The following is a 27,991-nucleotide window of genomic DNA, read 5'->3' as shown; positions in this document are numbered from 1 at the left end:
CGTGTGGCGGCCGCGCCCTGCCAGCTCCGAGCGCGGCGGCGAGGGACACCGGCGGCTCTACCCCCAGGCCCGGGGCCCGGCCCCCGACGCACCTCGGCAGCGCGGAGGTACCGGCGGCCGAGCAGCAGGAAGCAAGAGGCGCGCAGGCGCCGGCGGGCGGGGGCGGTGCGCAGGCGCCGGGAGCCGAGCGGGCCGGGCTGAGCGGAGGCAGGTGAGTGCGCGGGTCCCCTCAGCTCCCCCCCGGCTTTACAGGCGCCTTGGCAGCGCGAGGAGGGTTCCGGGGAACAGAGGGGCGTCGTGGCCGCCGGCGGTAGCGGAGCCCGGAAAAGCGCGCGGTGGGCGTGAAGGCTGGGGCGGGTGTCCCGGGGTGGGGGCAGGGCCCAGCGACCCTCGGGTTTCCCTGTTTTCCTCCGTCAGGGCCGCACCCCTTCAGCCTCCGGCCGCCTACCGAGCGCAGCAGACCCGAGCGGCAAGTTTTTCTTGCGGGTTCTGCGTTTCAGGCGACCCGCAGAGAAATAAAATGCGTGGGAAGGCGGATTGACGGGGTTCATAGGCAAGGGGTCGGAACAGGGCATGCGTGCTAAAGATGGAGGAAGATGAAGAGGAAGACTACATGTCCGATTTATTTATTAAGTAAGTGGTTGGCTCTTTTTTCCCTCCCTCTTAAGTGATTGTACGCATATTTAAAAAATAGTCCTAATATTTACTGGAATTAACTCTTAGACAGGATGTAAGGCCAGGCTTGCCCATGGTGAGACGGATGAAGGAAGCTATTCAGAAAGAAGAAAAGCAAAAAGAAGCCAATGAGAAGAACAGGCAAAAGAGTATAAAAGAAGAAGAAAAGGAGAGACGTGACTTGGTATTGCAAAGTGCACTGGGCAATGAGAACAAGGGTTTTGCTTTGCTCCAGAAGATGGGCTACAAAAGCGGCCAGGCCCTTGGCAAAAGCGGTAAGCTTGTCACTGTCTTGAAGCGTGTGCCTATATTCAGGTGTACTTTCATATTTTATAGACTGTAGCTGCCCCTTCATTTGTAGATAGGGCCAATAGATGCCTCTCTGAGAGCCCTAGCGTTACTGAACTGTGAACATGTGTCGTGGTTTGGGCCAGACTAGGAGTGTCAGAAGAAAAGATGAGAGTAAATCTCTAAAAACTGAAATGAAAATGGTACGGCCTATCAAGAGATGCAAGGGAAGCGGCGGTATTTGCTGCTTAATAAATGCACTTCCGTAGGTGCATGCCTACAGGAATTGGATTAAGGATGTTTTGATGGCCTTGCAAAGCTAATAGTGTTCCAAAAAATAGTCAACCCCTCCCTTTGGATTTATATTTGGATTCTGAAGAAGAAATGGTGCACACTGGCCTACCCTTATGAAGCCTTAATAGGTGAACTAAAATGAGTAAAACAATAACTACTGTGCCAGTTCAGCGTGTCTCTAGCAGACAATCGGCAAATGAACTGGCCCAGACAAGCTATTTTTATTCTTCATCTTTGTTAAGTTGTGAGATTCCAGAATGAAAAATGCTACAGAAAGCTGTAACAAAGCAGTCTTCATCACAGTCTTCATCCCACCTGTCAAGTGAAAACCATTTTCTTTCAGTTGGGTAGCGTCCTGGAAAAGGTATATAGCGATCCGGCAGACAGGCTAAAGAAGAGAGGGAGTTTCAGTTCAGCTGGGTCCTTTGTAACGCAATAAATGTACATTAATTGGACATTTTTTTCAACTTCCAGGCAACAATATTACAAGAAAATGTACATATTTAATGGCAAAAGCAGCTTGCCTCCTTGAATGTACTGCACAAATCATAGTTTGAGAAAGACCCAATTTCTTAAATTCACCTATTTTTCTCTCACAGGAGAAGGCATTGTTGAACCTATTCCTCTGAACATAAAAACAGGTTTGTGATACTTCCTAATTTCTTAGTTTGGTATTGGAGCTTCTCAACTGCTTACATTCATCTCTTGAACTTACATAGGCAGAAGTGGGCTTGGTCATGACGAATTAAAAAAGCGAAAAGCTGAAGAAAAACTGGAAAACTATAGACAAAAACTCCATATGAAAAAACAAGCAAATGAACAAGCTGCAGATCAGTTCAGGTGAAATGATGTAACTGATATTCCACGCAATGTCTAAACAACGAGCCTTCTGATGCTTTAAGTTTGGTTTTTCTTTCAATGTGTTACTATTTTTGAATGTTTTGAGTGAGAGGTAAGAGTTAAAGTACAGAGTAATTATTTCTCATTCTAAAGCAAAAGCAGATGAATACTGTAAGGTTAAAAGTGTGTGCTGCATCATTTATTTTTGTTAATGTTAATAATGTAAACAATATGCATACTAACTTTTCTTAAGTCATTTGCGACTTTTTAAGTTGGAGAACCATGTCATCTTTTTTAATATAAAATCCACAGATAATCCTGAGCAATGTTGCTACAATGGTTTTAAAAATCAGAGTAAATTTGTTTAGGTTTAGGTATTGCTTTTTATTTTCTCCTGATTTGCTTGTTCTATGTGGAGAAGGAAAGCCTAGGGAAGGCTGTGTATTTTGCAGATGTTTAGTGAACCACTTTTTTCATATCTCATGAAAACCCGATGAAGAAATGGTGCTTGGTGTAGTGTGATTAAAAAAGCAATGCCTTGAAGGTATAATTCCCAAGAAATATGTGTGTGCTCCCACAGAAACAACATCAGAAGGACTTCTTAACTTCAACATTGTCCTGATCTGATAGAAAGTCTAAGATTCTAGCCTTACTAATTCTGTTTTAGAAAAACTGTCGACTAATGAATCTCACTGTTTGTCTGCCTGTTTATTTTAGCTATCTACTTTTTCTTAACAGAATAAGATTCAAAAATAAACAAGAAGAACGTAAGATGGAAGGGGACCTCCGAAAAAGCCAGAGGGCCTGCCAGCAGTTAGATATGCAAAAAGTGAGACCTGTTTTTTGCGAGGGTTGGAAGGAAGGCTTATAGGTTAGAGATACATGCTACAAACAAAGTAGTGATTTAATTCTTGGAAGTTCTCTAAAATTGTGGGATTAACTAGCCCCAAGTCTTGATGTTTGGCAACACTTCAGTCCTTTAAAAATTTTCAAATTATATATTAACACCATTAAGATATTTGAAGGTGTATATTAACCTCCTGGAAACTTATGTGAGGACCTGTGTTGATTTGCATCATGAGAGCTCACCTGGTTTTGCTCCTGCGTTCTTGCGATTATGTTTGAGCTGTTGGCATATCTTTCAGTAGCCGATGTCAGGCTGTCCAAAATGACAGTGCTGTTTGCCTCAAGTGAGGGAGCAACATCATCACAGAATGGTTGACGTTGGAAGGGGCTCTGGAGGTCATTTTGTCCAACCCTCCCAGCTCAAGCGGGGTCCCCTAAAGCAGGTTGCCCAGGACCATGTCCAGACAGCTCTTGAGTATCTCCAAGAATGGAGATCATCAGTGAGGGAATCAGTAGATTCACCAAAGTAGAATTTAAATTAAAAACGAAGCTAAAACAAAGTACCTTTCACCTGCAAAGAATAACAGGGGTAATAGCAGTGAACTGCTATAAATTTTTGCCACTTGAACTATTTTTCTTTCCTCTAACCTAGAGGTTAATACTGCCCGGAAGTTCTGCTGAGATTGATACTCCTTAGTCTGCTTCATATGAAGTCAGCTGAATTAGCTTAGATCATCTTTGGTGACTCTTCTTCCTTTAACTTTACCTGAGGTAGATTAGGAAGCACTGTGTGATCTCTTGATAAAATAACTTGGGGCAGCATATCTTCAACCGATAAGAAAGGGTATCTGTTCACAGCCTTGGTGTGTGATTATGTTGCTGTGTAGCCTTACACGTACTGAACATAAGTGGAATAGAACTTAATGTTGGCATGCATTTACTTGTTTTAAAAAAAGTGAATAACTTGTGGATGGCTGTACTTAGCTTCACACTACAGCTTCTTGGTTATACTATACAGGAAAGTTTTAAAACTTAACGTGTCACCTATTAGAAATTGCTTTCATCGATTGTCTTACAAGAAAACCTACAAAGGCAGATAATTTTCATTTAAATCCTTCATTATTTAAGGATATTGATGTTCCCAAGGAGACTTGGTATTGGCTAGAACCTGAGGAGGAAGACAAAAAGGATGAGGAAGACAAGGAAGATGAATGCACAAGCACAGACTTAAGTGTAAGCTCTGCAACTAAACTAATGGCTTGATTCAGAATTAAATTTAATGTTCCTTTAAAAAATATGTATGTATATGTACATACATGTATAAAGGATGTATGTTTACCTGTCATTCTTCAAGCTGTAGTGAATGGCCTCTTTGCAATCTTAAAGCAGTGATTTTTATAGCAGTTACATGACAAAATATAAAACATTAAACCACTGTTTTATTGCTTCTCTGGTTTGAAGCTGATCTTTGGAAAAGTAGCCTAGAAATTGTAAACATTTTTGTATCTTAGCCAAGATACGCAAGATCAAAGTTACTTGCTTTTTGAGTTTTAATTTTGGATGCCTCATCTCATGTCTTAGGCTGTATTTTAGAATCACTAAGTAATTTCTGAAAATGCTTCACAGATTAGCTTGAGATGGACACTGGAAAGTCACGTTTTTTGAGAAATAGATTATCCAGCTGTTGGTTGCCTTGTGTGTTTGATTTGCAGAGATTAGGAGTGAAAAATTCCACCAAAAATATCATATACTTGAAATAAGGTAGCTAGGTAATATTTTTATCTCTCTCTTCAGTGCAGGGTTCTTAGCTGGAAAGAAGGATGAGCAAACAACAGCCATTAACTTTCCAGAGATCATGAATTCCTGTACCGTCTGCTACAAATTTGGGAAACTTCATGCCTGACTGAGCATTGTGTAGCTTTTCCATAGCAAAAAGTTAAACAATCTGTTTTAGCAAAGTTAGTAGCTTAAACTGTTTTATGTCACGTGAGCCCCACGTCATCGCATACCTGTACATATCTCTAGGTATCAGAAAAGCTACACATCCTGACTGCCTATTTGAGAGAAGAACACTTTTATTGCATTTGGTGTGGAACAACCTACGAAGGTGAGAATAAATTTGTTAAGTGTTTTACTTTGGTTATGCAGCTAGACTCAAATAGCACAATATATCCTTTATGTTTCTCTCTTAACTGCAGTCTTTTAAACCTACATGGCAAATTTTCCCTTCCAGGCTGCTGTTTTTTGCAGAAAGCTTTGGACGTTTTGATTATAAGCCAATTTTTAGGTGTTTACATACACGCAAAAAAAACCAAAAACCAACCAACAAACCCACAAACAAAAAAACCCCAATCATACTGGCATTTATTTGAATTGGTATTCATATTAATTTTGAGAAAACAAAATTCACATCTTAAAACTAGTACCATAAAAAGCTGTGAAAGCTTGTAGTTGTTTCTGAAACAGAACACTATCCAGTTTCACTGCACCAAAGAGGGCAGAATTTGTGTTCACTGTTGTTTTAAAACAAAGTTTGGAATTAATAACTTGCAAACCTTCTTGAATTCTATTTAATCTGCTTTAAGTGGATTCTTCAAATAATTCTAGCAACTTTTTTTTTTCCCCCCTTCCTCTGAGTTGGAATTGCTCACTTTTTTTCTGCTTATCCTGTAGACTCTGAAGATTTATCTTCAAACTGCCCTGGAAACAGTGCTGCAGATCATGAGTAAAATGTTTCTAAAGGAAGGAGTCCTAGATAAGTATGTATAGTTCATAATATCTTTTGAAGTTTCAGAGCTGTGCCATACTAAAGAATTCACACCAATGTATGCAGAAGAATAGTTATGTTGACAGGTTAAACTCACATTTCTGAAGCATCTTGTGGATTTTCTGCTTGATGCACAATTTAATAGGAATTTAAACTTTGCATTTATAATTGAAGTATCATAATTGAGAGGCAGGTTAAGCCTTCCACAGTCTTTGGTTATGCCCTGCCCAACTGAACAAGATCAGCTGATAATAAAATTTGACTTTGAGTAAGGGAATAAATATTGGCTAGTTACTCTGTTGTATAATGTGTTAAACAGGGTTTTTTTCCTCTTTACAAAGGTGACTAAACATCAGCTTTTTTTTTTTTCCTTATTACCTTAGACCTGGGGGTGGGGGGGAAAAAAGCTTGTGAAACATTACAGTGATGTTATTGGAACCAATATTCTGTTGTATGTAAAAGTGCATATTTTGCATAACTAAATAGTACCAGATTGTGTTGTTGCGTTGTTTGGTTTTTTTAAATATTATAAAAAAAATACATTTTAATGGACCTTTATTTTTAGGGAACAGCAGTTCCTACTGTAAACAGTCACTAATAGAAAGATACTGCTGAAGTATACAAATACTAGGAAAAAAAAGGTATCAAGAACTACTGGAACAAGCTCAATATTACTTAACAGTAAGAATGTGATGGTATATGGGTGCTCTGTCCAAGATCTCTAAAGGATACCCAGCCAAAGTTTGTCATATACCAATTTTCGTATTATAAGAGTAGATTTATGGGTGGCAGGGAAGAGGAAGCGGAACTAGCGGTATTTTGTGTCAGGATATCATTTCTCTCAGATCTTGACCAGTGCGAGGAAGTACTTGTTAGTCCAGAACAGTGAAATGCTCAATGTATTTGCGATTCATGATAGGGAGTGAAAAAAAACAACTTCAGGCTTTACAAAAGGATGTAAAATCAGATTCTTATTTAGAAACAAATACTTTCAAGAGATCATCCATAATTTTCATAAGAATGTAAAAGTTACTATGCATTCATTTACATTAATCTTTTTAACCAAGCACCCACTTTAAACCCATTTAACGCTTCAGAAAAAGCATACAGTACTTTACTTTACTACACATAGTAGCTATTTTTCTTCTTAGAAATCTCTGTTCATTTGCCTTTATGGAGGTATGTGGGTTCCATGGCAATGAATAGTTTGACAGAACACAGCTCAAAGACAAGCATCTGAAGGATGAATGTGCCTGTCTTTTCTCCCTGTTCCCCACTACCACACACACAATTCTTCCAGTCCAGGCAAGTCTGCACTCTTTGAAGTATATAACTAAAGAGTAACACACAAACTGCTGCTACCTTTTTTGAGGCTGACAGTAAGGCCATCAGAGGTATTCAGTACACTTGTTAAAAGTTAGGCATGCCTCAGTATTACAATAAGGAATTAAAACCTAGCAGTATGGGAGAGAATGTTTAAGGTGCTCTCTCAGCACAGGATTTAAAATGATTACTGCTGAGGAAACTGGAGAGTTTCCCTGTATTAAAAAGCACCTTAAGTATTCCTTTCAGGAAAAAAACCAAACAAACCCCAAAACCTAAGGTTTTCAAAATTTTAAGAAAAAAATGTAAACTAGATTTCTGAGAAGCTGAATGCTTAACACTTAAATTCTCAAGGAATGCTTACTTTAAAAGTATGTATTTTTAAATTCTACAGCACTGAAGGTGCTAGGTGTTCAACAAGTGCATAGAGATAAGAAAGTTCACCTTAAAGAACTGAAATTCAGTGAAGAATAACCCACGCCTATTCCTAGTGTCTTTTCTACCAAAATTAGTCTTGGTATTAATGAGAGCATTCTAGTAATTATTAAAAACATCACTGAACAACTCAAAGGTTTGAGTCACATACCACAAGACAGTGCTTCTTCCATGGAAAGCAATAGATAATCCCAACTGATAATGGATGCAGCACATGTTAAGAGCATGCATACAGGGATCTGGCACAGGCCAGTTAGCATCACATCGACTTAATCTTCTAGGAGACAAGGACTAGGTTCCTGTACTTATTGTACAATATAGTTCAGCTCATCCACAACCTGTGTTTCCAGCTAAAAATCGCAAGTGATTGCTTGCAGAAGTACGCTGTCCTAGTCTGCAGCTGACGGGCGTGAATGGTGATGTGACCCTTTTGGCTGAGGAGCTCCTCAATGGCAGGAAGGTGAAACACCAACAGAAAAACATATCCTAAGTCGTCTTGTTGCTTCTGACATTTATGATTATTTCATCAGTTTCAAGAGACATCAAACTCTGGATTTAAATGCAGTCTGAAAGCCTTAAAGGGCATTTACCGAGTATGAGTTTTAAATGAGTTGACTTTCTGAGCACACTCATAAAAGTCAAGTATTTCAGATGCAGAGTATCTTCCTGAAGGGTCTTTTGAAAGCATCTTTTTGATTATGGGTGCCTGCAAAAAGAAATTAAATGTCAATAAATTATTTTTTATGAGTAAATAAACTAACTGAAATAATGTATTAACATCCCATACCTCTGTTGGAAAGCGGTTGGTGAAGCTCTTTGAAAGATTACCTTCTCTAACATCTTCCCATATCTGAAATTCATAAGAGAGAACAGTTTTAGTATGTTTTCACTGATTATGTTTTGCATCTCACTGTATGACCCATATAATTTACTGAAGTATTTAGGAAAATACAAGTCTACAAAAAAGGTGAGGCTTCAAAAAGAAAGTAACTGTGAACAGTTTGAAAGTTTTTTCCATTTAGTTGTACTTTGTTTTGGTTTTATGGTCTTTTCATCAACTGTTGTTCCTTTTCAAGCTTAAAAGTTTCACACTCTACAATGATGTGTTTGTTTCAGCAATCCTTTCTCTTTCAGAAGCTTTATCCTTCTTCCCTTAATTTAAAAGTAGTGGGTTTATATCCTCTTACCACATTACACACACACAAAAAAAAAAAAAAAAAAAGGCAAGACGACTGCATGTCCTACTTTGGATGTTACTATTTGCAAGCCAAGCAGGTGTACTTCCTCCTTTTACCTTGTTCATCAGTACCACACACTTATTTCTGTGTCTGCAGAAACTGCTATGTGGAGTTCAACGCAACTAACATATAGAGAATTTCTAATTATATGCTTTCAGAAATTGTTTCTGGGTAACAGCTATGTTTTTCCACATGATGTGGCTTTCTGGTAAACAGAGCAGTCCACATCATTCACTTTGCTGTTAACTAGTGTAATGTGTGCCTGAAGATGACGACGGGCATATTCTTGCGCACTTCGCTATGCATCCTGAATCATTAGCTAGTCTTATGGATGCTATAGCCTGGCTTAGCAACTCCTTGCATTCAATAAAATAACAGCTCCTATCAACTTCAAGTTTTTTCCTACTCTTCAGCAGTAGGTTTAGGCCTGTGACCCTACCTGCTGGTGATCATCAGCTGAACCAGTTACTCAGCTCATAACCATCACCTTCACTTCTGTATTACGTTCTTTCAGCAGGGCTTGCCAACACCATACAACAGAGTTTTATCATGCTCCATTAAGTGGAATTATTTTTTAAGCTAATGGAGCAGCTGAAGACCATCCTAAGACTTTCCATCCACCTGACCTCCCCGCCTGCCTACAGACACGAGATTTTTATGCTTTATGGAAATGAGACTAAATCATTGGTCTTGCCCTTTTCATTGTAAATACTGTGGGACTGTGGACACATTTGCACAGTCAGCTGTAAGCAGGAACAAGATGTCTTAGCTAAACAGAGCCAAGTTGAACCTGCGAGTGGAGCAGACACATCGGTATGGTTTTATTGGCGAAAGGACCAAGCCAACAGTGTTAGAGAGCTTCTGGGTCCAGCCATGTACATAGATCTTACAATTACTTCAGACAAGATACTCAGCAGCTACATTGCCGTCCTACAAATATGTAGGTTTGAGCATATGAGCTGTTACACTAATAATGTTCAAAGTACCAAGAAAAAGCAAGACACACATAAAAGATACCTTTTGAAAAGAAGCTTAAGTAACGCTGGTTTTCTTTTGGAAGTAAAATATTTTTTGGTTAAAGCTACATATTCCAAATCACTTCTGTTTTCATTTTGGAAAACTGTTTGGGTTTTATAGACATTTTGTGCTTGCTCCGCTGTGCAATGAGGATGAGACCACAGCAGAGACAAAACTCTCCCATTCATAATTCTTATTTTCTAAAATTAGAAAAATATTCCCTTCAAATACTCTGATCAAACAAAAAGATTTATCAGAAACTTGAAATCTTTTTTGCTAGACATTATTCTTCAGCATTCTCAGCTTTAATGTGTATGTCACTTGGACGTAAGTGAAATAAAACCAGTAATATTTCTTTACTTCCGTTATTACATTTCAACGAAGGTGTGAGGACTTACGTCCCTTATAGAAAAGAATCAAGGGGAAGATGTAAATAGAGACACTACTTTAGATATACAGATTACTTCTAGTGTGCGATACCAGCAGCAAGGCAAAACAGTGACAGTGAGACTTTTTTTTTAATTTAAAGATTACATACCTTACTTTTCTCATGACGACTAACTGCCGAAAGAATTTCAAACCAAATTAATCCCAGTGCATAAATATCTACTTCCTTTCCGTATTTGTCCCCAAACTACAAAGATGAGAATAAAAACAATACAGGCATCAAATCCAACTGGACAGCACATCTTAAAGCAAAATCTTAAGTCAGTAGAAATTTCCAGCCCAAGGCTACAGGACTGGCCCTACTTGATCTTATTATTAGTTGTTAACCCTTTCTGCTGTTAAATAGTTACTATTATGTCACATAAAACACACTGAAATCAAGACTTCGACAGACCTATACAGATAAGGCATGCCAACATCTCTCTGTCACAAATAATGAAACAAATAGGAGGACTCAAATGCCACAGCGAACAGAGGTCCTAAATCCAAACTGAAATACATGGCTGCATGGTTTTGCAAGAGCATTTCTTGCAGCACGCAGTCTCACCCTGCAGGTTAGCACAGCGAAATAAAATCACACTTGCACACAGCTTTCTCCAGAATACAGTTATCCTTGTATACAGTCATACCAGGGAACTTCAGGCAACTTGGTTTAGTTAGATTAGGTTTGAGAACATCCAATGCTGAGTTTATAATGCAAATCCAGTTACAGAGACACTAATATAGTGGGATAATTACCTGTTCTGGTGCCATATATGATTCTGTTCCTCTGTTCCTAGTCAGAGTCCCGTATGCCACAGAAGTCACAAGACCAAAGTCTCCTATTTTTATTTTCTCTTCATGCGATATGAATATATTCTGAGGCTATATACATATATTAAAAAAAAACACAACACCATATGACCAAGGTTTATTGTCAAGTGTAATCAGCCACAGACGTAGTCCCCATAAAATTTGATAATTGTTCACAGGAATTAGCATTAAGAAACTGATGGGGTGGGAAACAGAAAGACGTTCAATTCATTTTTAAAAACACAAACTAAATTTAAAGTAGTAGATGCCACAGTAGCTGCAACTTTTTTTCCCACCAGCTCAGTCATAACTGTATCAAGCTTTAACGCTCTTCAAATACATTGTGCATATAAAATTTCCTATTCAGAACTGCTTTTTAGTCTCCAATCCTAGCCCTGGGATTTGATACACTTGGGCAAAGCATTTAAACTCACATGGAATGCCACTCAAATCGTGGTTTCTTCTAGGCATAGCAGGATTATCTGTACTAAGTCAATTGCAGAGTTAGGGCATCCCAGTGCAGTTCTGTTCAAGTTTGGCCATGTCCACACACATTTAATACAGTACCTATACCTGGCTACGCTATTTGAAGACTCCATTCATACCAGGCACAAATGGGATTAATCTCAGCTTGAACCTATCCTGCAGCTTTCATTCTGGGACATGGAGATCGGAGATGTCCAAGCATCTAAGCTGACAGCAGATCAAAGTGGGGAGAAAAGTTCCAAAATTCAAATGCAGACAGACAAGTTAGCAATAGGACTTGGAAGCAGGTTACAGCCAGATGCCATGGATAAGGAACTGGGGCAGCAGATTCATAGGAATAGGGAAAAGTAGGAGATTGAGCTGAGATGACAATAAAGTAGGACTGAAAGCGCAAGAAAATACATAGCACGTAGTGTGGGAAGAGCTGAAAATTAATGGGTGAGGAGAAAAGACACTTATTAGGCCTCTTTTTCCCAGGCACCTAGGGAAAATAATTAGGGTGTATTTGTGGTTCGTTACAGTAAAGCTCTAGAAGATAAGAATGTATCTGTCCATAAGAGAAGATTCTAAAAGCGGGCCGTGAACATGATCTGGAACTACACTATGAATGCAAAATACAAAAGATTTCGATCTCTGGCTCAAGAAGTCCATAAACTTTGGGTTACTGGAAGTCTTGAGAGGAAAGGAATATCATAGAATCATGGAATGGTTAGAGTTGGAAGGGACCTTAAAGATCACCTTCTTCCAACCTCCCTGGCCACGGGCAGGGACACCTCCCACTAGACCAGGCTGCTCAAAGCCCCATCCAGCCTGGCCTTGAACACTTCCCGGGATGGGGCATCCATGGAATATGCATCAAGGACAGCATCGCTGTGTCATCTCTGAGCGCTAATACTCTCTAGTCGTTTGGAATTCGCCACTATACGAGAAGAGCATCCTAGATCAACATTTAATGTGACCCACTACAGCCGTTTTTAGGAACATCACCACACCAATGACTTTTTCACAAAGCAAATGATTTAAAACTCTGCAAGCAACATTACAGCTGGCATATGAAGCCCTGAAGGCTTGCAACTTTGTCCTTTATAATGTTTATATTGAAATAAAATCTTTTTATGATTGTGCACTTGTAGAAACTGAAATTCTATCCAAAAAAGTAGCACTCAAATATTTGTATGCATATGTTATACAAGAGCAATTAGAAGTATGTTGTTATCAAACACAGTATGTATTAGGATAGATAAACTGTCCCTTTACAATATAGCAAGAGCAAACTTCCTAGACTCAACTTTACACTTTCTTTTAATTATTTCATCAAGTAAAGTTAGTATTTCTTTTTCCAATAAGCAGTCTTGTGACCCAGTAATACATAATACAGTGAAAATGTCTGTTAATTGATGACTACTATTTCTTTTGAACTACTGCATTCTGAGATCCTCCAGTTTACCTTCTGATTTTAGGATGAAGTCCAGGCAGTTGGTGAAAAAAAAATTAATCACTAGCAATATCAGAAGAGGCACACTACAAGGGTACATAACAGACTAAGCAAAGACTAGAATGATTTAACATTTTCTGAAATTCCAATAATTACTACTTTTGTTTAATTTTTTTATGACCTATCCTACTTACCTTGAGGTCTCGATGAATTAACCCTTCAGAATGGATATATTTCACTCCTTTCACTATTTGTAAAAATATGTTTTGTGCCATCTTGTGATACTTTTGATTTTGTCTATTCTTTTCAATCCAGTTATCCAGTGGCCCTTGTTCACATAATTCCATTTGGATGAAAAGACAGTGAATTTTTTGGTCTGACATCTGCCTGCAAAAGAAAATCATATACCATCTTGAAATTGGCAAGTTACAGTTCCTCCCAAACCATCAATGATTCTCAGGTTACTCTTCTTTAAAAAACCTTTTTGTTAATTATTATTATTTTTGGACTTCCCCAAAACAAAGTCTGCAAGTCTCTTGGTTTTACAAAAGATCCTAGATCCTATAAATAGATAGAACTGCAAGCCAAAGAATCCCTGCTCATTTGCTACATACACCTGGAATATTCCAACGTTTTGATTGCTTCCTCGTTCACACTGAAAGATTTCTGAGTGCTCAAATTCTGGTCCCCTCATATCTAGAGGCATATCCTGTACAGAGAGAAATAACGCTGTCCTAGGCTCCCATCTTGCCCTCTAGGAACTGCTGCAAGTCCCTGGCAAGTATTCTGTATTCTACTCAACAAATACAGCATTAGCCTTTCTCTCCTACCCAGAATGATGACATTCTTTCAACCTCTGTCCTTCCAAGAAGGTAGTGTGGCGTGACATCAGTCTGCGAGTTAGAGAAACCCTTCTGAGATCTGGAAATCTAGATGAAGTACATTCACCCACCCGATAGCCTCACACTTTCCATAAGAGTTCCCTCACCATCGGCCCATAGGATAGGCTGAGTCTGGAGCTGGTGAGGGGAAGGACAATATGAAGAGGACGCGGCACCACTTTTTCCTCCTTGCACTGCGTGATCTGAGTGCCCTGAAATAAAGCTGCCTGAGGCATTAAAAAACCAAGCATTAAGTGGCTCTGGACTCTCTGTAGCCTTGAGGTCAGGGCACTAAGTGGAATTCCAGGCTGGGACCTCACATTTGAGGACTTGTTTTCTGTCTTTTACCCAATAACTGTTCAATATAAAATGCGTAAGTGATATGGAGGCTCCAGTATGGGTTTTGATACAAGACTTTTTTTTCCCCATTTTATTCCTCACTTACTGAGCACAATGAACAGATATCACGCCAACCATAATTTTGAAGCCATTAATATTTTATGACTTTAGGTAAGTGTGGCAACCTATCTGAAGGGTGTGAATTTACAGCTAGTGAAAAAAGCCTACCACAGAAGCTTTGGAAAGTTAATAATCCAACTTAAGAGTAAAACTCTCACCACTGTCTTCCCAGAAGTCTTAGTGTTGAAAGACTACCTTAAATGAAAGAGCATTCCATTTTGTATTTCTGTTCTCAACAACCAAAATGTTCCAGGCATCATGGTTAAAATGCTAACTTAGAGAAATGATTAAATCTATGAGAGCTACTGGCTGACCAGTACTTCCTAAAAAAAGGAAACTTCCAATCAGGAATTTGGCAGCCAACTGCCAGACAATTTTTTAGTTTCTGTTGTTAATTCTAGCCCCAGATTTTGAGTTCTGCACTCTTACACTCCTCTATAGATTCAACAAGTTGTGTATATTAAGAAAAAGTAGAAAGATAAAACTACATACTGTATCTTATTCATCAAGGAAAATAAGATACAAATATACTTAATTATATATGACCTGCTGTGCCTTTTTTCATAACAGAAGTATGTAAGTATGTGTACGCGCTTATCTTTCTATAATGCTCTATAACCAATCATCAGCCTTTTTTTTTACAACACAAAATTCACTATGGCAGACAAGTTTGTGAGCGCCAACTACTATCTTGTAGTTACCTTGTGTATGGATCAATTACATGGTCATACCCTTCCCAGCTCCAAAAATACCGCACTATGTTTTCATGCTGAAGTTTTGCCAGTCCTTCTACTTCACGCAGTACATTCCTATTTGAAGGGGGAAAAAAAGAAAAACAAAATCAAATGGCATCTCCCTATAAAAACTTAATATTAGGTTAAATAAAAGACATGATAACAAGTAGCAGTATACAGATATTTTTACATTTATTTAGAAAAAGAACATAATATTCTCCTCGATACAAGTTCAAAATTGTAGTTACAAATTCTGTGGGTTTTCTTTCATCTGCCCAGTTATTCAAAGTGCAAAAATGTTTTAACCATATTAGAAATGAAAGCCCCATTCAAAAAAAGGCTGAAAAAAGCAGATAGTTGCAATGCGTAATTACATTAGGTGGCCAAACACAATGTAGCAAACACCCATTTTTCTTTTCACCTCTGTGAAGTTTGTTTACATATACAGAAATCAGTGCAAACACTCGTGAAGAACTATTACTACGTTTGGCCTGCACTACTTGTTGTAACATCGCCTAGTGAAGTAAATTCAAACCCATCAGTAGACCAGCAGTCTTTATTTGAAGAATCAGTAGAATGTTTTTTAGTATAGTTCTCAGGATTGCAATACAAATGAAAATAACATATATTTGTGAAGAACACAATAATTTGAAGGGCAATTACACAATATAAGGGGACGAGAATCTCCAACAACTTGAAACTTTTCAAATAGATTACTTAAAAGAAATTAAAGTTTTTCAGCTGCTGATAAAATACTCCACTAGGTACTGGTTACAGAAAATTACTTTAAAAAAAAAAATAGATTAAGATCATCATTCCTGGATGGGGCTTTGAGCAGTCTGGTCTAGTGGGAGGTGTCCCTGTCCACGGCAGGGGTTTGGAACTGGATGATCTTTAAGGTCCCTTCTAACTTGAACCATTCTATGATTCTATGTTGAGATTTATAAGGGACGAGTAACAAAGTGTGAGAATAATGGGTTATATAAAGAATTTTCCAATTACAAACCACAAAATGCATTACTTTCATTTTTCTCTATTTTCCCTAATTATAGTCAGTCGTTAACGCATTACTGATAAGTAAATTTTCCATGTAACCCATCAAAAGTAACAGTGCTGCTTTCAATGTTCTATTAATCAGCAGGTTTTCTTCAAACACATTTTGCAATATTAATAGCAACAGCACTAGTGTGTTTGGAGAAAGTAGAATTTAATAATTCTACTTTTTTACAGATGCATCTGAAATTATTCCAGTGCATGCAAAAACTAGCAAAGTTGCATGCCATTTTGAGCTTCACTTTGAAATAAAGAAAACAGTTTACCTGAAAGAATGGACAATTAATAATGCAAATTGCTTAAATGCTCCTAGGGTTATTAAAAAGTCAAAACAAAGTACTAAAACCTAGTACTTACGTTGTCCTAAAATAAAAAAAAAAACCAAACAGAAGTAAATATACAGTACATACTTTGTGAACCTAACTCGTTTGACTGCATAGGTTCTCTTATCAAGCCTTCCTGTTGCTTTGAAAACGTTCCCAAAACCACCGTCGCCAATGGGCTCTATATTTTCAAAACTCTCAAGAAATCTTAAAAAAAAAAAAAAAAGATATATAACAAGTATACTTAACATTAAATTTACAAGATATAAAAGTGATCCTGACAGATCTAATACATCTGCTGAAATATCATTCTACAGGGATCACTCAACACCCATACAGGTCTAAATCATAGTCTTGAAGATTAAAAAAACAACAGAAACTGACCCATGAAACTATGTAGGGTAATTACCCTCACATGTTCATACAAATTACTTTTGGTTGTAAGTATTAAATACCATTGCATGTCAGTTGCTATACTATATTTGAAATGCGCAGAAAAAATAATCTCAAATACCAATTTTCTTTGAAAGTTATTTTTACAGCAGTATTTTCCCACATTGTATTATTATAAAGAAACAAACAAATCTAGAGCACTAGATACTGTAATTGCCATGCAGATCTTATTTGAAAAAAATAATCCTTCTTACCTTTCATTCACGGTGTATAGACTTTGATTCTCCCCACTGGTATTTGTGCCCACATCTGTGAAACTTTCATCTGACTCTGCCATCTTTTTTTTCTCTTCCTTGTTTCTTGCATTATCAAAATTAACTGCCAATTTTCTTTAATGAGGATAAAAGCAAAACTTATGAGCTGTTTTTCTAATATATGACAAGAGAAAAGAAATGTACCTCCCAATGATGGCATTTCTTTGCTACATATAGAAACAGTTAAGTGGTTTCCAATATAGTTTATGGGAAATAGCAATCTAGAATTAACACATACCTTTTGGGTTTCAGGGCAGAACTTTCTGCGTTTCTCTATGTGAAAAAGAGAAAAAAAAACACCTAAGTGAGATATCCTGAATATTTTCACTATACTTAGTTTAAAATGTCTCTGCAAATATATCTAGAAATTGTACAGAAATGTGTTCATACATTATATAAACAATGTAAGAAGAACGAAGCCATATCTTAGCTTAAAATATTTCACGTATGCTATATATGGTATCATCGTTCTTCCCACAGAAGAATATGAGCTTAGATTCATCCCCTTTCTTGGGAGTACTACCTGTTTGGTCAACAGTACATAAATTGGGCCCACAGTACAGCAGTAAATGATTATGGTTAGCAGTAAGCACTGAACATTCTTAGGAAAAATGCACGTGTGTTTTCCAGTGATTAGTGGATAAAGGAACAAACTGATGCTACACTCTGTCAAGAAGCTTGCTCTATTCAGTGTCTAAAATGTAATTATGAGGAAAACCGTTTTCATACTATACCTGAGAAGGTGAAGGCTTTTCACATACTGCCATGTCTTTCATTTTTTCTTCCAACTTTGTAGCTGAGACTTCAGAGCAAATACTGCTGTTATTGAAAAATAATAGACTAGTTTTAGGTGAACATAACACAATCATAAATAAAACGATTGCCATAAGAAAAAAAGAAGCATAAAAAAATACACAGCTTTTAAAAGCAGAACCTGAAAAAGCATTAACAATCATGACTGATTTAAACTACAAACCTTTATGCTGGAAAACTAGTAAAACAATAACATTTTTTAATATACTTTATTTCTATGATACAATATCATTATATCTGTATGATATATATTCTATTATATCCTTTAATTAAACAGGTTAAATACAGATTTATATTTCAAGGCAGTGCAGCCACCTCTAGCACTGTATGTTATCAGCTTGCTTTACAATCACACAAAGAACATAAAAGAAGTGGTCGTGGCACTACTGTCAAATTAACTGCTGGACACAAAAGACTTGACCTAGGGTTCCCAAATCACAAACGAAACTTTATGCATGTCCATTTTCTTTTGCCTAGCAAATTTTCCCTTTGGTGGAAATGAAGACTTATGGAGAATGAAAACAGAAAAAAAAAAAAAACAGAGAAGAAAGCAGGATGTGGAGCACAGGGAAACACCAAAATTGAATTACACTGAGTTCACAAGAGTGTCACAATAGGAAAATGTGTGTTAAAAATGGCATGAAATAATGCTACTGACTGAGGTAGGTTATTCCGTTTACATCACAGTAAAAATGCTTCTGAAAAAACTTCTCATGGCAAAATATAAATATATCAGAAAGCTTTAAAATTATTATAAGCTAACCCATAAGGACTCAAATAAAATTGCAGAAGTACAACAAATTTTCCTCTAAAGTCTAAGAAATATAAGCTCAAATTAAATGACTTTATACTGCAATAAAGAAATTACGACAGATTTTGTTTAGAAATAGATCTCGTGACCCTCTAAGATTAATAAATACATTTTGTTATCACATTATCAGTGAACCCAGCTTACTTGCAGTCAGACTGAGTTGGCACTTGAGAGGAATTACTATGATCACTAAATGTAGAAATGCTGTTAGATTTTTCATTTTCCATCTGAAAAAAAGAAAAACCAAGAATGGTTAACAAAATCATGTAAAAAAAAATCCCTAGTGCAAAAGATGCCATTCAAAGAGGGGGAAGGGAAGACTACACGGTCCTAAATGGAAGTTGTCAACTGCGCTGAACATTGAAAGCCCTGCAGATGAAAGGCATCTGCCTAACTTCCACCCAGAGGACACAGGGCCCTGAAGACATTTTCCCACTCATATTGAAACTATTTAGGCACATTTGCAGAAGTAGAGTCTGGGATCTATTAAAAATCAGGATAAGAATAACAGTTATTAAAAGCAAATGTCTTCGTTGTTTACCTCATATGCTATGTTCCGTGTGGAAAAGGAGATACATATAGGCTTTGGTGTATGTAATCAGCAGAACTGAAAATCTGAGTCTGTACAAAAAGACATTCAATGTCTTCAGCGAAACCTGGATTACTAAATTGGGGTCAACTAAAACCGTCAATCCTAAATACTTAGTGGAGGTTCTTTCCCCCTTTTTATTTCCCCCCATGTCATAAGAGCATAAACGTAACATTAAAAGCAACACCTACTATTGTTACGGACCATAACCTGACAAAAAGTAAAAAAAAACTTAAGCATTTACGTTTCAATGATAGACAACAAACAAAACTCATTTTTTGGAATTCAGAGTGCTGGGCTTTTGCTAGTTACATTTTGTTTGTTACACAGACATCACTGAGAATTAATAAAAATTAAAACCAAACCAAAACAACCCACCCCAAATTTAGAATAACTGCTACAGAGGTTCTGCTTGAGGTAATAAATTTCAGAGCGATGAAAATGCAAAGACCCATGAGCTCGCAACACAGGAAAATATTAAGGAAGGATCCTAGAGCTATAATAGGCCATTAATTACATGGTTAACTAAAAACCAACAATAAAAGAAGCATTTAAAATTCACCGTAAACAGCCAAATAATGAAAAAAGTACTTAAAGTAAAAAAAGATTTCTTTCCTGCCCCTCACTGCCTGCCTTCCCTTTAAACTACCCTTCATTTAAGTTAATTCGTATGTACGGTTCTGTGCATTTCAGAAGTGGGTTTGGATCACTATTAGAATTCTCATAATTTTGTGCATGCATGGCAATACAATTGCCAACATGAAGACAACAACTCTGCTCTCCACAGGATGGTGTTCGTAATTGCTTCACTAGATGCTGCCTTGGAACACTACAGAAGCCAAGTCCTGTTGATTCTCACTCCTGCTTTTGCCTTGCTCACATTTCACAATAGATCTTTGATTCAACAGAAGGCAGTAAAAAATTTACGTTCATAGCCAGTCAGCTCGACAACACTTCACACAGGAGACAACTGGTATATTAGAGCAGTCAGGATCCAAAAATTTTTAATATATGTGGATCCTTGAATGACAACATATCAGAGCATACTCTGAAATACCCAGAGATATCAACTGTGAGGGTTTTTTCATCCAGCAATTGAATATAGAAACACAACATAAATTTTACCCATAGAGTCCTGTAGACCAATCAACCCACCAAAATATGGATTGTTTCCCTCCTAAGTGGAATCCATGGAATATGCTTTTAAATACAATGAGGAAATCTGTTCATAAAGCTACAAGAATTAAACTTCTGTCTTAAGGCTAAATACAGCACATACTGTTAGAGAACCTTCGCGATTTAGATTCTCAAGTGCTTGTTTTGCAGCAGCTTGTCTTGCAGCAGGTACAGAAGGTCCAGTACCAATTCCATACAAAACACCACTAATTGTACAGCTAAAAGAAAACCTGTAAAATACAACAGGGAATAAAGTCTTAGATCACATATGACAAGTCTTAATTTAATGATTTTAAACACTACAGTCAATTGACATTACAGAATGGAAATATGAAATATACATCTTCAGGACAGTATTTCCAATATACACTTAGTCTAATTAATAATGGTAGATAACTAATTTGACATGCCTTCAAGATAACCAATTTTCAGAGAGTCAATATTTAGCACTTTTTAAGGTTGAACTCCTCTAAAGCATCATATCGTATGCACCACAAGCACAAATTACCTGCGGTTTAGTTTTTAAAGTAGCTGTTTTTGCAGTGGAAGAGGGGAGTTTTCCAGCAGATATTGTCAGGAGAGTTAAAATACGTAGATATTATTTATCATCCCTCAGCTGTCAGTAACTGGAATGTTTCTACAACTCACTGACTGCAATACATACAGAAGGGGACACAAGCGGGCTCTCCTTGGCAATTGGTTCTTAGGGGTGTCCAAAATACATGCCAAGAGGTCCACAAAGGTGCCAGAGCTACAACCAAAATAACTGGCAATTTGTCAACACTGACTACCATTTTATAATCATGCCATCTCTTCTCACAGCTGAAAAACCTCACTCCTCTAAGCCTCTCCTCCTATGCCGTATCCTCCAACTCTTTAACCATCTTAATGACGCTCCAGTGGATTCACAGACTGCCACCAAATTTTTATTGTATTTCTAAAGATTCATCTAACACTACTCAGGGTAACTAACGGTAGTGTTCGTAAACACAAAGAAGTATTAAAAGCGAGTACCAAGACAAAGTACATCTTACATGGGAGCGTGGGCGGCTCCAGGACAGTTTCTCTTAGGATAATCAACTTTTTGTGACGTCCTTTGTGAATAAGTATTTAGTAGGCTGACATAGTCAGTGGCTGGTGAAGGCGCTAAGGTCACTGGACTTGTATTTAATCCTGCAACTTGCATAGTTGAAGGACTCTCTGCCTATAAACCAAACAAAATAGATAACTTTAAAACTTGAACTTAATAAATAGATTAAAATAAACAGTGTACGCAATCTAATATAGCTGCAAGGTTTGTCAGCATTTCAAAATATTTTTAAGAAATCACGAGTTTGCATTAACGGAGTCCCTTGTGGCAAAGGACAGTCATCCCAACCCAGAATTATTACCTTTTGAATTTTCAAAGAAATGTAAATCAAGTTTTCCAAGTATTGCACCAATGTATCTAACAATTTATCACCATGTCTCCTCCCACCTCTTTTAAGAAACGACAGGGAACAAGCTGTGAAATGTCTCATAAAAAAAAAAAAAAAAAAAGCAAATGCTGCCTTCTGAATTTTCTCACAGCCCGACCAGAGCCAAGAAAAGGGACAGCAGCAGGATGCTGCTATTAGCAAAGCCTGCAAACGCTCCTGTGCATATACAAGAGGCAAAGTGGGACTTTTCAGCTGTCTCATGATTAGGCAGCATTGAAAATACATTAGCAAACGTGCAGCAATTGTGTTAAAGTAATGATGGTGACACAGTAAAAAGCATATGGAAAGGTAAGGAAAGATTTCACTCAAAAGGTGTTAAGAAGCATTTAGTCAAAAAGAAAAATACAGAATGGCTACCACAAAACACACGGCAGAAAATAAAGGAGAAAAATTCAAACCTAAACTAAATCAAGGAGGGATAAAGAGCATATAAAGAATGACAAGAAAACAAAGATGAATCAGATAAGCAAAAGCAAGCAATTTTACTAGCAGAGTGGCAACAGACACACTGAATGATGCCCCGCAACTGTTTTGAAGACATGGAATTACTGAGCAGTTGTCAAGATGAAAAGGGAACACTGTCCACTCTGGATATACAAAGGCAGCTTAACAAAGGCAAATAGACTTCCTCATCCTCCTGTAACAGCGCAGGAGGAAACACTCTCGATATTACACACCAACCTTGTAGTAGAACAAGGAAAACAGTTCAGTGGTAAAAAGTAGAAAAGCACTGAATAAGACAGAACACAGACAATTTAAATAAATTATTAGATGTTCTTCCGAATTAAAGAAAACAATGATATTGTATTGACTACTTTTAGAGATTCATCTTCAACCTTTACTACCAAAAAAAAAAAAAGAAACCATACAATTTACTCACCTCATTCTCAATCATTTCCCAGGTTTTTTTTGCTGCTGCTGCTTTTGCTTCCTTCTTATTTTTACCAGTGCCTGTACCATATTCTATATTGTCTATTTTAACCATAACTGTGAACCTGCAACAAAGGAAACTTTTCTAAAACATTGTTGCATTTTGTCTCATATATACTTAATACCATTTTCAGGTTCAACTTTCTTTTTATTATCTACAAAGCACTGTAAGTTAACTGTGGAGATATTAATGTGTTTTTATGGTATCTAATATCTATTATACCTAATATATTATATCATAATTCTTTAGTAGAAATATTTTTTAAATGTTTCCTCCCTAGCCACAAATGCATGCACTTTATTTGTCCTAGAGGTATTTTTAAATGCTTAGCTGCTTTTTAAAAGCAAAATGATTTAAGTTTTTAAAAGCAAAAGAATGCATGAGGCAGCATTGTTGCAGGCAAGGTTGTGAAGCCCTAACACCGGGACATATCTCAGCACTACAAAACTGTAGGGAGAGGAAAGATTAGATTTCATGGATCCAGACATCATATTATACTCACCTTTGAAACACTGCTACGTACGCTACTTAGTAAGTGCAAAAAACCACATGTAGTGCTTCATGAGATGTGAATTTAAAGGCAGCTCCAAAAAACAAACTAAAAAATCAGCCCTGCCCTTCCACACTCAAGCACTGATCCCTTCCCCCTCCACTGCACACACCACTTCCCATGCAGCAGCGCCGGGAGTCAGAACAGGGAGCTGATGCAGCTTGGAGCTGGCTGTACTGGGTCTGGCTGGGATGCAGTTAACTTCCTTCATAGCAGCTAGTATGGTGCTGCGTTGTGGGCTTGGGACTAAAACATAACACAGCAATGTTTTACCTACTGCTGAGCAGTGTTTGCACAGCATCAAAGCCTTTTCTCCTTTTTCCCCATTCTGGCCCCCCAGCAAGTAAGCTAGGGTGTGTGAGAAGTTGGGAAGGGACAGAGCAGCTAGCCGGAGGGATATTCCATGCCATATGGCATCACGTTCAGCAATAAGAGCTGGGGGAAGAAGGAAGAAGAGGAGACACTTGGGGTTATAATGTTTGTCTTCCCATGCAACCATTACACATGATGAAGCCCCGCCTTCCTGGAAATGGGTTAACATCTGCCTGCCAACGGGAAGTAGTGAGTAAATTCTGTATTTTGCTTTGGTTGCACATAGAATCATAGCATGGTTCAGGTTGGAAGCGACCTTAAAGATCATCTAGTTCCAACCTCCCTGCCATGGGCAGGGACACCTCCCACTAGACCAGGCTGCTCAAAGCCCCATCCAGCCTGGCCTTGAACACCTCCAGGGATGGGGCATCTACGTCTCTCGGGAAACTGTTCCAGTGCCTCACCACCCTCACAGTAATGAATTTCTTCCGAATATCTAATGTAAATCTCCCCTCTTTCAGTTTAAAATCGTTACCCCTTGTCCTATAGCTCCAGTCCCTGATAAAGAGTCCATCCCCATCTTTCCTGTAGGCCCCCTTCAAGTACTGAAAGACTACTATAAGGTCTCCCTGGAGCCTTCTCTTCTCCAGGCTGAAAAACCCCAACTCTCTCAGCCTGTCCTCATAGTATACGTGCTCCAGCCCTCTGATCATCTTTGTGGCCCTCCACTGGACAGCTTTGCTTCACTTATTAAACCGTCTTTACCTAAATCCACAAGTTTTTCTCCCTTTCACCCTTCTGATTCTCTCCCCCATCCCACTGGGGTGAGTGAGTGGCCAGATGGGGGTTTTGCTACCACCTGGGGTCAACCCACCACAGTGAACTAATAACCTAATAACAAATGACCTAATAATGAATAGCTGGTTTTCAGCCAAATCAGTTCTTACCCAGGCCCTGCACAAAAGGCAACAGAGGAGAAAATAGCAACTAGATTTCTACTTCTGGCAGCAGCACAGACTTGCATCAAGTTAAAGTGACCGTTATCATAACCTCAGGGTACATCTGTACTTCAGATCGCAGCAGAGCATATAGATACACAAGCTCCCAGTCAACGAGATAGATTCACACAAAGAAGCAGTCTAACGACGTGAGTTTCTCTCTGAGACAATTTGTCTCAAATAGTGGAATTACTTCAGGAATTCACTTCTTTCATTATTCCAACTTCACTCCCCCCTTTAATGACACGATTGGGTGGAAAACAATGCTGATGCCGAATAGTACTTGCAGTCATTGTGTAAGCAAGGCTTAACAAGAGATCTTAAAGAGGTGAGCAGTAGGATAATGTGGCGTGCCACATACTCTACACATAGGTCACAGCATACGCACAATAAAAAGCATGAAAGAAAAATCATTCTTTGGGAAAGGTTTGTTAGCCAGCCCATATCTAAGCGCTGAATACTACACACATTCAGCTATGACTTTGCATCCAAAATTCACCATAAGCATCCTGAGGAAATCTACAGTCTGAGTCTCAATGAACCATGAGTTAATTACGTGAGTTGAGAATTACCTGAATCAGTCCCAAATGTACAGTCATGCTTATCCACCATGGACCTCAAGTTAATAAACACTGCCCAGACTTGACAAGCTTTAGGCAGGACTGTCCTGGTTGTCCACACACTGTGTTCCCAGCCCAAGAAAGCTCACAGCCACTCAGGACTAAGCCAGCCTGGGCTCTCTCAACCTTCTTACATTGCATTCAGCACTGACCCTGCCAGACACTGCAGTGGAAGCAGCTACAGCACCAAACCCAGGACAGGACGGGAGGAGATGACAAGAGATGTCTCTGCATCATGCCTCAGACAACTGCAGGAGGCCTAATGAGATGGCACACAGCACAGAAAAGTTAGGGAGCCAGCTCTCAGGACCAGCAGTGGCCCATGCATACTGCCAGCAGGCAGAGCAGCGGGGAACAGCACCACAAGGGCACCGAAGGAGATTTACAGCACTCATCACTGTAGCCAGACACTGTACTCGTACATTGTACTCCTTGGAACAGCCCAAGTTATTCGGGATTTTCCTAGATACCACTGTCACACCTCACATCACTTACAGATACAAGAGAATGGGTTGAATTATATTTGTGAATGTAGCATAGCACACGGAAAAAAACTGAAAAAGTGCAATAAATGGGATAAATGAGTAAATTTGAAATGTGTGTAAATTCTGTTAGTCCCATGCCATCACTTTTGAAGCTTGAAGACGTAGCTATGTAACCACAGCTGTGGCCATTTCTGTGATAAGGGTTACTTTTTTGAACTACATGAGATATATGGGGAAAAAAAATAAGATAACTGATTAACATTTGAGACACAGATAATACTTATTAATTTATTCTGGGACTACAGTCAGGTCTAACAATAAGCCAGCACAGACAGTGCTGGCTGGCAACAGGGAAGACTATAGCTTAAAAGAAACATACTGGTTATTAGCATAAGGCTTGTCTTCATGCAAACTAGCAAAAATTAAAAAAAAAAAAAAAAACCACAAGGAAACATCATAGATCTTGAGTATACAACATCTCCAGCAAGGAAAAAAAAATAGCAAACCACCAAATTTGTGTTAAAAAATAAAACATATTCCATCACCTATAATTGTCTTCAAAAGTAAAATCAAAACGGCTTAAGCAAAAGACCCCTCTCTTGTAACAGATGTTCAAAAATTAACTACACATAAAACATGTTGGTACCAAATGAATGAATATACACCCAACTTTTACGGTTAGAAATTATCAACATAAATCACAAATAATTTCTACGCTTTGTAAAACTAAGTAAAAATCAAGGCACTTAAGTTAGTATAGATAAACAGAAATACTTGCTGCAACCCACCCCACCTCCTGAGAGATTTCATGAGATGCATAACATACTTACAATATAGTTACCAGTAACGTGTATTGCTGTTGCTTTCCAAAAAAGGGCCATCAACTCTGAAATAGGTTTTCTCCTCAAACTCTATCACATGACATCTTCCCCACCCACCTCCCACTCACTTAACGTTTTCAACCAGCTCTTGCACCACATATTCACTTTCAGCAAATTAACTTTTACGACTGCAAGCTTTACCCAGTCCATTCATTGCATCAAGAGTCCCGATGTATATTGACATGCATAGTTAACTTACTCAGGATCATGAGATGGGCCAGTCATCCCGATGTCGGCATAATGCAGTATACGTTTATTCTTTTGACAGTAATGGTTGATCTTCTCCATATACTCACGTTCCACACGTTCCATCATGTTCACAATCTCAAAAAGGTTCTGCAAAGCAATAATCAAAGATATGTCTGTGCCTCCAGTCATAGTATAGAGATGGCCCCTAATCCTGGCAGGCCACTACTGTGCTATCAAATAGAAAACTGTGCCAGTACTACAAAGTTCACAGAAAACTAATTCTAACATCTGATCCAAGTGTTTGATCTTCAACTATTTTTGTAGACTCATTGCTTGGTATAACAGATTTAGAAAGCAGAGCAGAGAATTTACTGTTTACATAAGATTTCTTAGCAGATTTCTTGGCAGGAAAAGGCTGAATCGTTCACTGAATCCTGGGGAAAAAAAAAGAAAAAAAAAAGACAACAACCCAGGAGCGATTCTCCAGGCAGAATTAGAATTGATTCCTTCAGAGGGGAACCAAAGGGGCATTTTAACACATGCTTTCAAACGGCGATGACCGTCAGGCTCAGTGACACCTACCGCAGAGGAAGCCGGGCTGCCGGGAGGCAGCCGCCGAGCGCCGCTGGAGACGGGGTGCGGGCAGACTGCCTCGGCGGGACCGGAGGGATCCCCTGATCCCCCTCGCCGTTATCTCCGAGCGGTGGCAGGCGCTCCGAGACCCCCAGGAGCTCCGGCGTCCTTCACGGCGTCGTACGGCGGCAGAGGAGCGGGGCAAACAAGCGCCGCCCCGGTTTCGTTTCCGCAGCACCGCCCGCCCCGGCTGGAAGCGAAACCGAAAGGGCGGGAGGCGGCCCCGCAGCCCCGCATGGGGTCGGGCGGGCGGCGGCCACCGCCGAGGCCGCGGGGAGCCGCGCTGGGCCCACCCCCCGCCACCTCAGCGGTGCTCGGCGCCCCTTCCCTGAGGGGAAACGCGGGCGGCGGCGCACACGAGTCCCTTCTCAAAGGCGTGTCGCCCACCAGCTGCACTGCCCCGCCGGCCTTCCCCTGGCCAGCTCTTGGCTTTTTCTGTTACAGATGCTACAAGGCAGGTACAGCCACCCCACAGCTCAGCTATA

At 38.9% G+C, this 27,991-nt stretch overlaps 3 protein-coding genes across 8 annotated transcripts in view; 1 reads left to right on the top strand and 2 right to left on the bottom strand.

Moving 5' to 3' along the window:
- Nucleotides 1-171, bottom strand: part of HEATR5B (HEAT repeat containing 5B) — a 59,505-nt gene extending 59,334 nt beyond the window's left edge. The window contains exon 1 of one of the 2 annotated variants that reach the window (XM_063328830.1): nucleotides 93-171. The gene's annotated coding sequence lies outside the window, so the exon portion shown is untranslated. The other variant, XM_063328829.1, reaches the window with a different exon arrangement.
- Nucleotides 143-12,574, top strand: GPATCH11 (G-patch domain containing 11). Of its 4 annotated transcripts, none has more exons than XM_063328837.1 (10): nucleotides 174-211; nucleotides 418-633; nucleotides 724-950; nucleotides 1,857-1,898; nucleotides 1,977-2,097; nucleotides 2,836-2,926; nucleotides 4,072-4,176; nucleotides 4,969-5,050; nucleotides 5,617-5,702; nucleotides 11,970-12,574. In XM_063328837.1, exons 2-9 carry the CDS (start codon nucleotides 587-589, stop codon nucleotides 5,670-5,672), a joined length of 771 nt encoding a protein of 256 aa, XP_063184907.1. In that variant the 5' UTR covers nucleotides 174-211; nucleotides 418-586; the 3' UTR covers nucleotides 5,673-5,702; nucleotides 11,970-12,574. The 4 variants fall into 4 exon arrangements, with proteins under 4 accessions (XP_063184905.1, XP_063184907.1, XP_063184906.1 ...); XM_063328836.1 differs by lacking the exon at nucleotides 11,970-12,574 and adding an exon at nucleotides 7,819-7,959; XM_063328835.1 differs by lacking the exon at nucleotides 11,970-12,574 and having other exon boundaries at nucleotides 143-211; nucleotides 501-633; nucleotides 5,617-6,208.
- Nucleotides 8,037-27,682, bottom strand: EIF2AK2 (eukaryotic translation initiation factor 2 alpha kinase 2). 2 transcript variants are annotated; one of them, XM_063328832.1, is made up of 16 exons: nucleotides 27,456-27,671; nucleotides 26,884-27,020; nucleotides 22,788-22,902; nucleotides 21,464-21,633; nucleotides 20,533-20,659; nucleotides 18,809-18,891; nucleotides 17,775-17,859; nucleotides 17,279-17,313; nucleotides 16,981-17,115; nucleotides 16,421-16,540; nucleotides 14,925-15,032; nucleotides 13,078-13,270; nucleotides 10,909-11,034; nucleotides 10,262-10,357; nucleotides 8,256-8,318; nucleotides 8,037-8,174 (listed from the first exon to the last, which is right to left on the bottom strand). In XM_063328832.1, the coding sequence occupies exons 2-16, from the start codon at nucleotides 26,997-26,999 to the stop codon at nucleotides 8,055-8,057; spliced, it is 1,692 nt and encodes a 563-aa protein (XP_063184902.1). In that variant the 5' UTR covers nucleotides 27,000-27,020; nucleotides 27,456-27,671; the 3' UTR covers nucleotides 8,037-8,054. The 2 variants fall into 2 exon arrangements, with proteins under 2 accessions (XP_063184902.1, XP_063184904.1); XM_063328834.1 differs by lacking the exon at nucleotides 16,421-16,540 and having other exon boundaries at nucleotides 27,456-27,682.
- Between the last annotated feature and the right edge of the window lie 309 nt (nucleotides 27,683-27,991).

Source organism: Chroicocephalus ridibundus, chromosome 3 (assembly GCF_963924245.1).
Source record: "Chroicocephalus ridibundus chromosome 3, bChrRid1.1, whole genome shotgun sequence".
In the NCBI taxonomy this organism is placed as follows: Eukaryota; Metazoa; Chordata; class Aves; order Charadriiformes; family Laridae; genus Chroicocephalus; species Chroicocephalus ridibundus.
This window is presented reverse-complemented; position numbering and strand designations above follow the sequence as displayed.

Coding starts and splice junctions, on each gene's coding strand:
- GPATCH11 (XM_063328837.1), top strand. CDS start 587: ATGGAGGAAGATGAAGAGGAAGACTACATGTCCGATTTATTTATTAA. Junction 2,927..4,071: donor AGCAGTTAGATATGCAAAAA/GTGAGACCTGTT, acceptor TCATTATTTAAG/GATATTGATGTTCCCAAGGA. Junction 4,177..4,968: donor GCACAAGCACAGACTTAAGT/GTAAGCTCTGCA, acceptor ACATATCTCTAG/GTATCAGAAAAGCTACACAT.
- EIF2AK2 (XM_063328832.1), bottom strand. CDS start 26,999: ATGATGGAACGTGTGGAACGTGAGTATATGGAGAAGATCAACCATTAC. Junction 15,033..16,420: donor AAACGAGTTAGGTTCACAAA/GTATGTACTGTA, acceptor CCCTTCAAATAG/GAATGTACTGCGTGAAGTAG. Junction 10,358..10,908: donor CATATATGGCACCAGAACAG/GTAATTATCCCA, acceptor TCATCTTTGTAG/TTTGGGGACAAATACGGAAA.